The 15,624-nt window shown below is 40.1% G+C and overlaps 2 protein-coding genes across 2 annotated transcripts in view; both read right to left on the reverse strand.

Annotated features, from left to right (window-relative positions):
• The window catches only part of LOC135717610 (uncharacterized), a 94,379-nt gene that overhangs the window by 41,438 nt on the left and 37,317 nt on the right, over nt 1–15,624 (reverse strand). Inside the window, exons 5-7 of the mRNA XM_065239734.1 lie at nt 8,225–9,223; nt 1,907–2,799; nt 1,394–1,771 (exon numbers count right to left, since the gene is read on the reverse strand). Coding sequence (XP_065095806.1) covers nt 1,394–1,771; nt 1,907–2,799; nt 8,225–9,223 — 2,270 coding nt within the window. The remainder of the gene's footprint in view (nt 1–1,393; nt 1,772–1,906; nt 2,800–8,224; nt 9,224–15,624) is intronic.
• Sp7 (Serine protease 7) lies at nt 10,935–13,236 on the reverse strand. The gene is made up of 4 exons (XM_065216390.1): nt 13,101–13,236; nt 12,428–12,884; nt 12,054–12,358; nt 10,935–11,991 (listed from the first exon to the last, which is right to left on the reverse strand). Exons 1-4 carry the CDS (start codon nt 13,168–13,170, stop codon nt 11,702–11,704), a joined length of 1,122 nt encoding a protein of 373 aa, XP_065072462.1. The 5' UTR covers nt 13,171–13,236; the 3' UTR covers nt 10,935–11,701.

Consider the following 15,624-nt stretch of genomic DNA (forward strand, 5'->3'; position numbering starts at 1 on the left):
CTTTTCGATCTACCTCGTGAAGGTCATCAAAAACTACTTGTCGGGCAGATCATTCCAGGTCTATTTGAACAATGTCCCCTCTGATACGTTCAACGTTGATGCAGGGGTCCCTCAGGATAGCCTGCTTGGGCCTATCCTATTCAACTTTTTCACGTCAGACGTTCTTCCCCTGCCGGGTGGTGGTATCCTCTCAATGTTCGCAGATGACACCTCCATCATCTATATGGATCGAGTGATCCGTACTCTGGCGAGTAAACTACAATCAGGCCTGGATGTTTTGTCCGACTATTTTAAGAGCTGGAAGATTTGTATCAATGCAGCTAAAACACAAACCATTCTGTTTCCACACTCGTATTCACCTCGGCTTTTTCCGCCTGCTAACGTCAAGATCCATCTTGATAGCACTCCCATTGAATGGTCAAGTAAAGTAGTCCACCTTGGTCTCACCCTCGATAGCAAATTGCTATTCCGATCCCATGTGGACAAGACATCCACCAAGTGTAACATCTTGATCAGGTTGCTCTACCCTCTGATAAACAGGAAGTCCACCCTGTCCCTTAAAAACAAGCTCGCTGTCCACAAGCAGATCATTCTGCTGGCTATTGAGTGTGGTATGCCAATCTGGGAGAGTTGTGCTAAGTGCCACCACCTAAAGCTTCAGAGGATCCAAAACAAGATCCTCAGAATGATCCTTAACAGTCCACCGCGAGCTCGTAATTCTGAGATTCACCACCTGGCCGGTCTTCAAACACTCGAGGAGTGAAAGACTTCCACGCTGGAAAGGTTCAGATTCGCCTGTATGCGATCAAATCACCAGATCATTCGTGATTTGGCAACCTAGTTTAATTAGTTAGGTAGGTTCCTGTGCTCATGTAGGTAGGTTGTCACATTTTTTAATTCAAACGAAAACAATCCCATAAAAGGGTATCCTGTAAATTAGCGCTAAACGCAATCATCACATTAGAATAACCAATTAATTAGAACAAAGATGAAGAGCCAAAGGCTAACCAATTGAAATGTTAAACCAATTGTTGAAACATAAAAAACCTGAAAATAAACGTAAATTTTACTCCTACAGTAGACCATTGACTCATGATCCCATCGATGATGAATCGTCTTCCGCCGTTGACACCGGATTAAAACCAACACGGTACGGACATAACTTGTTCTAACACGTTTGTTTATTCTGATTGTACTTTTGCGAATGTCAAGAAAAATTGAACGATGGAAAGGTAATACACTGTTAAGTGAAACAAGGAACTTTTTACTCTTATATATGCAATGAAGCAGTGTTGCTAGTTTCTCTACACTCCTCCTCAAGACCACTCAATCGTCGAAGTTGTTCAACTCGAAGACGTGCCACCGGCTTGGTAAGCAAATCGGCTACCATTACTTCTGACGGGCAATACACGTACTCGATGACTCCAGTTCGATACAAATCTTTCACGAAATTGTACTTCGTATCAATATGTTTCGTCCTGTTGCTATACTTCTCGGATTGCAGCATCTTCAAGCAAGATTGGTTGTCCTCATTTAGCTGCACTGCCTGAACGTTTTCACCCAGATCATGTAGAAGTCGCTGAAGCCAGATTGCCTCTTGAGAAGCCTCGCATAAGGCGACGAAGGATATGGTACCGCCACAGAACTTGAACAGAAATCCGCTGTTGGATTTGCGATCCAACCGGCATTCCTCCCAATCGGCATCAGCATGACCCACCAATCCAGATTTATCTTCACGACCGCTTAGCCTAAGCTTCAGATTGATTGAACCCTTCAAGTATCGCACAATTCTGCGTCATTCATTCCAGTCACGCTGCGTAGGATTCGTAAGTTTACGGCTCAGAATCGAAACAGGAGCTGCAATATCGGGTCGACTATTCACAGCAACAAATAACAGCTTTCCCACTAGCTTTTGATACTCCGAGTTATCCGAAAGAGGTTTATCTTTGGTGTCCGGCTTGAAATAGCCAACGTCGATGGGGATCGCAGAAGATTTTGCATCCTGTAAACCGGCTGACTTCACGATATCCGCAATGTACTTGCGCTGCGAGATGTGAAAGTCACCAGCACTATCACGTTCCACTTCGATGCCGACATAATTCCGCACTTCTCCTAGACTAACGATTTCAAAGTAACGATCCAATGTCCGGCTGACAAACGTGATGATTCTTTCTTTCTGGCTGGCGATGATCAGATCATCAACGTAGACCAGGATGTAGCAGCGTTTTCCGTTGACCACCTTACTGTACAGACACGGGTCCGCTTCGCTTCTCTTGAAACCGTCACCTTCCAGCACTTGATGAAGTTTGATGTTCCATGAACAAGCGCTCTGCTTCAGCCCGTATAAGCTACGTTTTAAACGGCAGACCTTGCCTTCAGCACCCTCAACGATGAACCCCGACGGCTGGTGCATGAACAGCTCCTCCTCAAGGTCGCCGTTGAGAAACGCCGTCTTTATGTCAAACTGCCTCACAACCATTCCTCGCATTGCCGCAACAGACATGAGAGTTCTGAATGTGGTCTGACGAACAACGGGTGCGAATACTTCGTCGTACTCACTCCCATACTGCTGGTTGTAGCCCTGTGCTACGAGTCTGGCTTTGAACCTAACGACCTTATCATCGGCGGTGCGCTTTAGTTTGAAAATCCATTTACACCCCAAAACTCGCTTTCCTTGTGGGGCATCGACCAATTCCCAAGCACCACTGCTATTGATCGATTCGAGTTCATCCAGCATCGCTTTCCTCCAGTTGTGGCTATCCGGACCCGAAAGCTTTTTGGGCTCCTCCTGAACCACATCTTCCGCCGAGCAAGCATACCGAGCCAGCATACCGAGCCGGCAATTGACCCTTCGTTGTCCTGGTTGACCTTCTCAACATTTCTTCGTCGTCAACAGGCGGCGCATCCTCCCAGACGTCTTCTTCTTGATCATCTGCGGGTAAATCGCATGGCTCAACCACAGCCGGATCCTCGGCCGCTGTCTTATTCGATAGAGGTACCACTACTTCACTACACGGAGATTGACCGACTGCTTTCAACACAGGCTCGAAACTGTTCAAGAATTTCACGTCACGACTGATCGTGATTCTCCCAGTTGCAACGTCGATCAGGCGGTATGCCTTCGACACCTCACTATAGAGCGGTTCCACGAACAAGTGGGAAATTTTTCCAGTTTTTATTTTTTGTATTTTTTGATTTGCATGAAACCTTGCATACAAGTTTTTGGGGAAGAAAAACGCCGTTTTGCATACTTGGTTCGCCATTTTGAATCTAGCCTTACTTATGAGAAGGGCCTATGAAAAATGCACATGATATCTTCAAAAAATTGTATCTCGGAAACGGTTTGTTCGATTGGTTTGGTGTCTTGGGCGAAGTTTTAGACAATTGTTGGTGTTATATGGAGAAAATATGCACGGTAAAAAAAAAGTTTGGTATTTGTGTTTTGAACTAAAATATAAATTTTCCCTTTAAAGTGATAATGTTTTTATTATCCTTATGTTATAGCTGACTAAAAATGCTATCTAGTGCACAGTAGGTTGTTCTGGAGCAAAATAGGTTACAATGAAAAAATTGTTTTTTAAAAAAATACAATTTTCAAAAAAGCTATTAAGAAAAGTCAAAAAAGTTTGTCACCCTAATTTTATGAAAGTACATCAAATTTGCAAACAAAAAGTACTTTGGTAACATTTTTCTAAGATGCACCGTTTAGAAGATATTACTGATTTAATATTGTTTTTTTTGATAACTTAATAAGTTTTGGCCCTTTTCGGATGTACTCCGTGTTTTTCCAGTTTCAAAAGTATTTTTTTCGGAAAGATTGGAAAATTTTGAGTTAAAATGACACTGACAGCTTAAAGATTCGAGTGAAATTCTCTGCCTTAAAAGTATTTTGAAAAACAAGTTACAAAATCCCACTATCAGGAACAATGATTTCTTCAAATCATTTTTGGTGCGTTGTGCTGAAAATGTGCTAACAAGTATTAGATACAGGTAATCAGATACCAGTTAGCTGTACTACGTACAGTTGGTGATTGTAAACATGGTCTTTGTTGGAACTAGTCCACCATGGCCACGCTGGCCATAACGAGGCTAGCTCCGTCGTTGACCGTTCCTTAATAATAAATAAAAAGAACGCAGTAGTCACCTTCCATCAAACTAGAGGGCTGCCGACTGATACCTCAATCAACAACCGCCGCACTCTTTATTCATTCCAGGTATTTACAATTTACAATCTACTTCAATAACAATATACCTACGCCAGCAAATCTACCTCGCTCCAACTCTCCAAACTCGTACCTGAAGGTTCGACGATACCTGAGCGTTCAACTCTACCTATCTTCCAACAGTCTTTACCCAGCATTCTATGATTTCTACCCGTGAGCTGTATAATAATGTCTGACTCGGTTCTGAATTCATCCAGTATCTACTAGGGAAAACCAAACAGTAAATGCAGAAAGGTTGCTAGTAGCATAGTGATTATAGTAATTTCAGCTCATAATCCTGTGTTTTTGAACGAGATCCAGTGTTGTTTGATAACATAATAATTGTAAAGGAAAGTGTAACACGTTTTGGTGCAAAGGTAAGTTTTAAATACACATTTTAATTATATGTTTTGTGATATTTTCGTACAAAACTAACAATTGGAAAATATTTTCTATGTTACAGATTACAAAATGAGTAAAATAAGATGTATTCGCCCATTCAAAGACATTCAGTGTTCGAAAGAGCTGCGATATCTCACGGATGGTATCATCCAAAAACTAAAATCAATTGGATTTTCCAAGGTATCCACACTGAACACCAAGGATTTTCGTGTTTGTTCGTCTTGCCGTCTACATATTGATTCAAGAGCTCACCTCACCCAAAACGAGGAACAAAGCGTAGCCGGCGGCTCAAGGATGCCAACTGTTGAAAGTTTGGTCACGATACCATCAGAGTCAACGCTAAGCACAATTAAATCAAATGAAGACTTCACGATGCCTGTAGACGTCGAAATATTCAACCGAGGAATAGCAGCTATTCGTGTTTCGCCTATAGATTTAGGTAAGGTTAAAAATGTTCACTATCCTGAAAAAAGTGCGCTGAAATCGTCGAAGGTGTACGAAGAAATCTTTTTAAATTAGACGCTAAAACAGAAAAAGCAAACGAGTTTGATGAAGTCATAGAAAATATGAAAATTAAATTTTTAAATTCAGCCACAAGGCAAGAAAAACTATCAATTTTATCATTGTTGCCAAAATCATGGTCAGTACAAAAAATTGTAGACGAATTTAAAACCAGTAGAAATATGGCATCAGATGCAAGAAAGGAAAGAGATAATGTATTTGATTCATCTCAAGGTTCAAGCTCTGGAAAAGCTTTGAGTAATGAAACAAAAGAACTGGTTTTGAATTTTTTTGAGGACGATGATATAAGCCGTACAATGCCAGGCCAAAGAGATTTTGTTAGCGTAAAGACAGGAAATAAGAGATTAGCTGTTCAGAAAAGATTGTTAATGATGACATTGAGAGAAGCTTTTAATCACTTTAATGAAATGTACGTCAATGTAAAAATAGGGTTTTCATCATTTGCAAGCCTCCGGCCAAGGCAATGTAAACTATTGACTATCACAGGAACACATAATGTTTGCGTTTGCACTACGCATGAAAATGTCAATTTAATTCTACATAGCTTAAAAAAATACAATGTCTTGAATGATCTAAAAACATTAACGAATAGATTACTTTGCGAAAATAAGACAACTCATTGCCATCTACGAAGATGTAAAAACTGCCCAGATACCTCAGTTTTAGAAGACAGTTTATTGAAACAACTGGAAGAAAACTTTGTTGAAAAGCTTTCATTCGAACAATGGGTTACCACTGACAGATGTGATTTAGAAACTATTGTAAAGCAAACCGATGAGTTTGTTTCATTTTTCAGCTCAAAATTAGAAAGTTTGATTCCGCATGATTTTGTAAAAACCGAACAATCCAATTTTATGAAAACTACAAAACAAAACTTGCAAGATGGTGAATTTTTAGCTATTTGTGACTTTTCTGAAAATTACAGCTTCGTTTTGCAGGATGAAGTTCAATTACACCATTGGAACGTGCAACAGGCCACAATCCATCCTTTCGTAATATATTATACTGAAAATATGCAAATTAAACATTTTAGCTTCATTATAATTTCTGAAGAACTAAGACATGATTCAGTCGCTGTCAATTTGTTTATTGATAAAATGATAAACTTTTTACAAATTGATCAAAATAAAAACATAAAAAAAATTATTTTATGTCAGATGGTGCTGCTTCACAGTATAAAAACCGAAAAAACTTTTCTAGCCTTTGTAAATTTAAGTCAAAGTATGGTATTGACGCTGAATGGCATTTCTTCGCAACATCGCACGGAAAAGGTCCATGCGATGCTATTGGAGGTACGATAAAACGCATGGCTACCAGAGCAAGTTTAGCCAAAGAACGCGAACACCCGATAAAGACTGCAAGAGAGTTGTTTAATTGGGCAAACAAACGAAAAGAAGAAGAACTTACAAAGTTGTCATTTTTTTATTCTACTACAGAAGAATACGAAAATATGTCTTTGCAGCTAAATAATCAATATAATAATGCAAAAACAATTCAAGGAACTCTAAAATTCCACTCATTTCTTCCTCTATCAGAAAATACAATAAAGGCAAAGCTTTATTCAAACTGTCCTGACAATGATGCCAAAATATTCAATATTGTTAAGAAAGTTGTTTAAACAATAATTTTATAAAAATACAGGAATAAAAATAAACTGATGATATCCAACATATAATGTTATTTTTTATTGCGCACAATCACCATCCCTGAAAAATAAGCTTAATTCGCTCTTTTGAATCTTGCTAATTGAGGAGCTTACATTTGCAGTTCTCAAAAAGGTGTATCTCGAAATCGAGTTGTCTCATCGGTTTGATGTCTGTGGCGATGTTCGGCAATAGAGAGAAAATATGCACAGTATAAACACACCCAGTTTAAATGGATTAAACTGTTAGGCGATATGCAAGAGTTGAATGCACATTTTCAGCACAACGCACCAAAAATCACTTGAAGAAATCATTGTTCCTGATAGTGGGATTTTGTAACTTGTTTTTCAAAATACTTTTAAGGCAGAGAATTTCACTCGAATCTTTAAGCTGTCAGTATCATTTTAACTCAAAATTTTCCAATCTTTCCGAAAAAAATACTTTTGAAACTGGAAAAACACGGAGTACATCCGAAAAGGGCCAAAACTTATTAAGTTATCAAAAAAAAACAATATTAAATCAGTAATATCTTCTAAACGGTGCATCTTAGAAAAATGTTACCGAAGTACTTTTTGTTTGCAAATTTGATGTACTTTCATAAAATTAGGGTGACAAACTTTTTTGACTTTTTTTAATAGCTTTTTTAAAAATTGTATTTTTTTAAAAAACAATTTTTTTCATCGTAACCTATTTTTCTCCAGAACAACCTACTGTGCACTAGATAGCATTTTTAGTCAGCTATAACATAAGGATAATAAAAAAATTATTGACATGTCACTTTAAAGGGAAAATTTATATTTGAGTTCAAAACACAAATACCAAACTTTTTTTTTTACCGTGCATATTTTCTCCATATAACACCAACAATTGTCTAAAACTTCGCCCAAGACACCAAACCAATCGAACAAACCGTTTCCGAGATACCATTTTTTTGAAGATATCATGTGCATTTTTCATAGGCCCTTCTCATAAGTAAGGCTAGATTCAAAATGGCGAACCAAGTATGCAAAACGGCGTTTTTCTTCCCCAAAAACTTGTATGCAAGGTTTCATGCAAATCAAAAAAGATGAAAATTACTCGTTGCTTTAATGATATGGAACCGCTCTATAGCCCATAAACTTCAGCTTTCTCGCCTTTTCGTCAAGCTTGCTCCGCTTTTCACTCGGTATATAACAATACACATCGACGCCGAATGGGCGTACATGGACCAGATTAGGCATTACTCCGTGCCAACGTTCATACGGTGTTACTGGAACCGTACGAGAAGGGAGGCGATTTTGAAGATTATTCGCAGTTGCTATAGCTTCACCCCAGAACCGGTCATCGATCTCTGCTTGAATCATCATGCATCGGGCCATTTCCACAAGATACCGGTTTTTGCGCTCCGCGGTGCCGTTTTGTTGGTGCGGTGAATTGGCCGACAATGCCATTCTGCTTCTTTCCCAGTGTACTCACCTCCGTTATCCGAGCGAAGCATCTTTGGCCTCTTACCGAACTTGGTGGTAGCCATTTCAACGTACTCTCGCAGCCTGTCCAGTGTCTCCGACTTTCGCTTGAGGATGTAGACAACCGTATACTTGTTGAAGTCGTCTATAAACGTCAAGAAGTAACGCCTGCCGCTCAGCGTCACTGTCCGCATCGGACCGCAGATATCCGTATGGATCAGGTCCAAAACGCTCGACGACTTGCTGCTCGACGCCTTCGGAAACGACACACGATGCATCTTCCCGCGAATATACACTTCACACTCTTCCGAACAGTTGCACTCTTTTATCTTCATCCCCGATGTCATCAACGGGAGCTTTTTCACTGCATCACTGTCTCTTTGCCCCAGCTTACGGTGCCATTGATGAATGCACTCAGTGGCTTCAGCCACCAGCGATACACTTTCATTGAGCAGTTTCAACACAAATAAATTGTTCAAATGTTCGGCCACAGCACCAACAGTCCCATTTCGACTACTGGTTGCACCTTTCGCATCAAAGCTCACTTCGAAGCCTTTGCTCACTAATCGCTTCACTGACAACAAGTTCGCTTTCATGTCTGACACCAGCAGCACATCATTAATTGTGATCACACGACGTTTGTTCGCACTGTCAACAACAATCAACTTGCCAGATCCTCTTCCTGTGGATCTCACTTTCACTCCATTCGCGACACTCACATCTTCTCTGACACTGCTGTCAAACGACTCGAAAAAATCACGGCTATTCGCAATATGGCACGTTGCGCCAGAGTCCAGAATCCAAACACCCGGTGCCAGGTCACCTTCCGCGAACACCCATTCAACCGCATCGACATCGTTTTGCACTACACTGTGAGCCTTATTGCCAGATTTTTCTTCTTTCGCATCACTTTTCTTCTTATTGTCCTTCCACTTCTTCCACTTGTCACAGCTTGCTTTCTTGTGGCCCGGCTTTTTGCAAAAGTAGCACTTAACCTCTTCTCTGCCGGCTGCCGCATGCAAAGCTGTTGCTTCACTTTTGTCACTGTCCGCGCGATTCGCCTTCTTCGGCCACTCGTCAATTCATTTGCCTTTAAGCTGGGTTTAAACAGGGCAAGTCAATTGATCAAGTCAGTTGAATTCAACTGACTTGAACGCGAATTGAACGTGTAAACCATGCCATTCAACTGACTTGATCAACTCACTTGAATTGAAAAAAGTTGAACCAGGCTCAACTTTGCAAGCCAATTGAATTCAACTGAGTTGATCATTTGACTTGCCTAGTCTAAACCCAGCATTAACGAGGTCCAAGGTCAAATCCGCATCAGGCCTTGCTTCCAAAGCAGTCACTAGTGTCTCATATTCTTCCGGGAGACTACTGAACAGAATCACCACGAGCCACTGATCATCCAAAACAGCGTTTGCCTGCAACCCGTTCAATTTTTCCACTAGATCCGTCAGCGTCGCAATGTGAGCTTCCATCACCGTTGTGCTCCAGCCGGAGACGGCAAATTTTTCGCATGAGAGAAACTTTCGTGCTGAGGGTTCTTTTCCGAATGTGGATCAGCTGACTGTCTCGAAAGCTAATCCGACTGTTGCCATGGCCTGCTGATTTTTCGTCTCCCATGCGGGTGTAACGGGCTCCGGTTTCGCCTTGTCGATAGCCTCCCAACATCCATCCTTCATTAGGAGCAGTTTCATTTTGAAGCTCCAATTTTCATAGTTGGAAGCATTCAACTTTGTGAACGATACCAGTCACTCATCTTGGAACCGAAGGAAAAATCAACCGCACGCAAACCGACCAAACAAACGCGACTCCGATGCGCTGGGCCCATAACCTATGGGAAGAACCAGGCAGACACGCACAAACGGATGGAATCGGACGAAATATCGGAATTCGGATTGAAACCTACACGGTACGGACATAACTTGTTCTAACACGTTTGTTTATTCTGATTGTACTTTTGCGATTGCCAAGAAAAATTGAACGATGGAAAGGTAATAGCAACATACACTGTTAAGAGAAACAAGGAACTTTTTACTCTAATATATGCAATGAAGCAGTGTTGCTAGTTTCTCTACAGTATGATGATAGTGCTTTGGCGTTCCGGCAATCCTGGAAAACGATTAATAGATTCTTGCCAACTATTTTTGAAAACGCTGAGTTCTTGATTACACTCCTGTAATCACCCGCCGGGCAAAGTGGTTCAACGTTGCAAAACCAATTGCTGTTGGCAGCATTGTTATCGTCGTCGATCCTAGTTTCCCTAGAAACTGCTGGCCGAAAGGAAGAGTAGTCGCAGTCAAGACTTCGAAAGACGATCACGCAACGGTTCAGACCGCGTCCGGGTTCTACAAGAGACCAGCGGTGAAATTGGCGATTCTGAACATCAGGGCAAATATGAGTATGCTGGACCAGGGTTCAACTACTGGGAGGACTGTTACCCCTCGTCGATGAACGCACCTTCAAATCAACCATGCGGGACCAACTGAATGGTCAACAGCTGACAGAAGCAGATCTTGGGAAGAACAAAGGGTAACATGATAAGTAAAGGCCATCGAGAGGACCGAATTGGTGTGATAAAATATCGAAAAATGCTTTCAAAATGCAGGGGAAATGGCTCTAATGTTGGCCTATGGATCTAAGATTGAGCCCATTGCTAAAAATCTGCTATTTATCAATTTTATCTAGATAAACGTGAAATGGATATTTTTGGTCGCTATTGAAAATTTAGTCGATTGCTGAATTTATGTATGGGCCCAAATTATGGGCATTTTGACCGACACTACATCCATTTCCCCTATTAGCTAAACTATCGCGTTTATATGCATAAGACCCTAAATTTGGTTTCTTAAAAACTATATTTGTTATTCTACTTAAGCAGTGAGTTGAAAAATTAGCTATTCGCTTATTGAAGAGACATAAAATTTATTATACTAGGAATCATTATATGTTAAGTTTATTACACTCTGAATTGCCTTTGCTAAGTTAATCACGGTAAATTTGTTAGCTAAAAGTTAATTTGAATAATTTACTAAATTGATTGTATTCAGGATTTCGTTAGTCTAGTGAAAATAGATTTTATTCCGGGTTAGTACCAAACGATAGTAAATTATTAAACGTAAGTCAAAAACATTTAGAGTTAAAGATTGTATACTAAATCACATGAAATTTTCTGGAGACCTTAACGCAAAACATGACCAATTCGTTAAAAATTTCGGAGCTAATTCGTTGCAAAAGCAGCATTAGTCTTACAGTATCGATTTATTGCTTTCTCATAGAAGTATTTGCAAGTAGCTCCGCAGAAAGAGTGCTTGATTAATAACAAACTAAACATAATTAATGTATGATTGAATTCAGTCTTACAAAAGCAATCATAGATTCCATCTCGTCCCGGTTTTAAAGCTTCATATTCAAAATAATATCATCGTCACTAAGTTCCTTTTGCACCATTGAAGCTGCTCAGGATACACGAGTGAATGAATCACTAAGCCCTTATCACGCTCTTGATCCAATCGACATAACTGGAAACACGAGTATACACTCCAGGCCATCCCTCGAGGCCACACTTATAGCCGAAAGATACAATCCCCTCAACGGTCCAGTATAGGCTCTGAGTCATCAGCGGTCCACCCGAATCTCCCGAACACGAATCGATACTATATTGTGCCCCGGCACATAGCTGTCCTTCGCTTAGGGTTATTCGTGACCACTTTTGCCTACACTGCTGCTGGTCAACGATTGGAACCAATGCCTTTTGCTTAACTCCACTGTGGCCTACAAACATCAATCATCAATTAGTTAATAGGTTTTTCTTTTTTGCGAAAATTCTAACTTACGACTGCGCCCAGTGTGACCAAACCCTGCTATGGTTACGTTTTGACCAGCACGTGTCCCCACAAACTCCGCATCCGGCAGACATATAGGAGTCACAAACCAGTTCATCTCGGCATCGCGTGCCAGTCGAATCAATGCAACATCGTGGTGCTGGTTGGGATCCTTTTTGCCATAGCCGGGATGCAGAATGATCTCCTCGAAACCGATATTCTGCGGGGGATCTGCACAAACTCGTATATTCTCATCCACTTCTTCATCGCAGTCCACATCGGTAGCGGTATTATGCTCACCGAGTCGTACGTTGACACTGCAAAGAAAGCAAGGTGATAAACGTCAGTCCAACGTGGTCTATATAAGGAAACTTTAATTTACTTACAATCGCTCACCCCCATCTAGGTGGACATTGTCTAGACAGTGCGCTGCCGTCAGGACGTACCGACGGTTAATGAGTGATCCGCCACATTTGAACTCATGTTTTCCTTTCTTGTTAACGTAGTTGAGCAAGGCAAACCATGAAAATTCCTCCAGGGTTGTATCGTTCCCTCCGATTATTCGATCGGCCAGCATGTCAAAGCCGCACTCGAACTTCTTCGGGTCCGGTAGAAGAGCTCCCGCAGAGTTAGAACTTGGTAAGGGTGTTGTCGATGTAATCGTCGTACTCGGGGCACGATCTGGGCAGCATATTTTCGGGGGTTTCAAACTACACTGGGATTGCTGTAGGAAGTTCAGTTCGTGTTGGTTAAGGATGCGATCCGGTGTGAAATAGTCGTTGAAGCTTTGGCATTCCTGGCGTGGTACGCAGCGACCTTCTCGTTGGTTTGGTGTACGGCATGCTTGGAATGCAAAACAAAAAGATGATTATTTTTCATTTAATTCCAGTTAGCATTTTGCATCCATGACTGATAGGTATTTCAACTGCAATGTACAATCATCGTCAGTGGGGAACACTATAGCGAAAACGAATAAATAATAACATTCACAGAAAAGTAAACAGATCATTCAATTCGGTTTTAGCCTATAGTCCGTAATTTTGCAAACATAGTACTTACCTTCTTGACTCCATGCAGTAGCTATGAACGCAAATACCATAAAACTCACTATTCCGTCAAACTTTGTCATTCTGTTTACTTAAACTTTGGATAGCTTACTTTGCACAATGGATCCACCAATCTCAAACAAGCTTTATTCGTGAACCGGTCCGAACGCTTTAACGACTTGACTTTAACTGGCTTGGACAGGCATATGTTGTCTTATCTAGGACGTAGCAGAGGCACAGAAAAAAAAACTGGAGGCAGCGTTCCATTCCCGCCCATCGTGTGAGTCATCGACCGGTTCCGGCAGCGTGTTGATTATCCAACTATTCTTTGTTGTGCTTCTGTCTTCATCTGATAATCTGGTTTTGGAATTTCCAAGCACTAGTAGGTAAATATCAACAAATGTAAAAAAACCTAAAATTATCATTTATTTTATGGCGTAAATATGCTTTGAGTAAGGTAGAGCAGAAGTTCGTTTTGAGGTTTTCGACGCCTGTTCAAAATAAAACTCAATATTTTGGCACTGGAATGTCTTTTAGAGTCTGATTTTCAACGAAAAAATCTCAGTAATTGGTGATGTTTTCGAAGAATTCTAGGCAAAACTGTGTGTCCGGGATGATAAATTATAACATTTGTACCAACTTTGGGGGCGCGCAACATGAAAAATTCAACAGTGAAGGGGTAATTTTATGTCAGGGCATCATTGTATGTTTTTCTTGAAGATTATTTTAGGAGTATGTAGGGTTGAGAACTACTTCGGCCTAATCGCCCATTTGGGCCTATTGAGCAGAAAACTTCAAATAAGTACATGATTTCAGAGTTAACAAGTCAATTATGCGTTTGGTACGATACTTTAGTTTGTAAGAAGTCAATGAGAATGCGTTTGGAAGCTATAAGTAATAATAACATTCCGTTTGGTGCTAAACTGCGCTAGATTAAGAAATACTAAGTGCGGGTTGTGCTTAATAGGCCGGAAATGGGCTAGTTAATCCTATCACACTTTTGAAACTGGAATTGCCGGTAGTCTAATCTAATCTTATTTAATCTAATATAATCTAATCTAATCTAATCCAATCTAATCCAAACTAATCCAATACAAACGCAGCCAGTACGAGAAAGCATCCTGGAAATAATTAGGTTATATTAGGCCTAAAAATTTGTCTTGTCGACATAAATAGATGTTTGCAGCAGTGCTGTGATCTTTAAATTTGAGCTAAGTAGACGCACCCAATATTGACCAGCGCCCTTAACATATAAATCTGCCTAAAATAACGATGCGTCCACCCCCGACGTTGATGACGTTGTTTCAAAAAGTTTATTATCTAGTTCATATGGTACGTTGCAAAACATTTGCACTTAATCGAGCAGCACCGTGGCGAAGGTGGCATTTGCTACGCAACAAAAACCCGAGGGACGGAAAATCGCTTTAATGTTCTTTGAATATCTACAAAGTCCCTTTATCCTTTCTTCTTTAAATTATGATTAGTTTCCGACAGTTCTGTCAACATTTTCCAAGAACCATAATTTAGGTTTTCTTATTTATCTCATATCATACTTGACTTTCTCCTTATTTCAGGAAAACACCTTGAGCAATTTCTAGAATTTTCCTAAACATTGGGCAAAACAAAGTTCCCAAAACTACCAGTATGTTATCAAATCAAAACCTCCGCAGTACTAGGCTAAATAAGGGGAAGATTATGGATATGATGATCAAATAAAAAAAAAAAAACAAAAAATATAGATAGGGGAAATGGCTCTAATGTTGGCCTATGGATCAGAGATTGGGCCCATCGCTAAAAATCTGCTATTTATCAATTTTATCCAGATGAACGCGTCATTGGGACGGTACTAATGGATATTTTTGGCCGTTATTGACAATTTAGTCGATTGCTGAATGCCTGTATGAACCCAAATTAGGGGCATTTAGGCCGACATTACATGCATTTCCCCTATATGAATATTGATTAGCTTTATGTGTTTTACTCAGAATACGTCTGGCGTTTTTCAAATCATTACCAATTTGATTTTTGATTCAATTTTCGCTGCAGATGGTGGATTTGTGATATCTTGAGCAGGTTTTAATTATAACTGCTGTTAAGATAGCTTACATCAACCGCCAGCATAAAAGAACAATAACCATAAAAAAATATGTACCCAAGTAACAATTCTGCAATCATTTGGCATCCACTCTGATTTCTGATGGTTTTATAATGGCAATGAATAATCCATTAGAGTGATGCAAAATTTGAAATTTTCGCTCCACAATACTTAAACGATTCCAAATCGGATCCAAACTAACCTCTCAAAATTTGAACCCAATTGGTGAGAAACTGAGATGGCACAAACCATTTAAAGTTTGTATGGGAATTACTATGGTAAAACCAAGATTTTTGTTCATGTCTATCTAATAATTCACAATATCGGTCTGCTTCAAAAGCTTTCATATGTACTTGTAGGAAATTTTCCCAGCTACAACTTTGATCAAGACCACTTTTTGGTCAATGGTTTAATGCGCTGATGTCTAATGATCATGCTCAAT

Source organism: Ochlerotatus camptorhynchus, unplaced genomic scaffold (assembly GCF_037179485.1).
Source record: "Ochlerotatus camptorhynchus isolate MF236.1 unplaced genomic scaffold, CSIRO-AGI_Acam_v1.1 ptg000062l, whole genome shotgun sequence".
NCBI lineage: Eukaryota > Metazoa > Arthropoda > Insecta > Diptera > Culicidae > Ochlerotatus > Ochlerotatus camptorhynchus.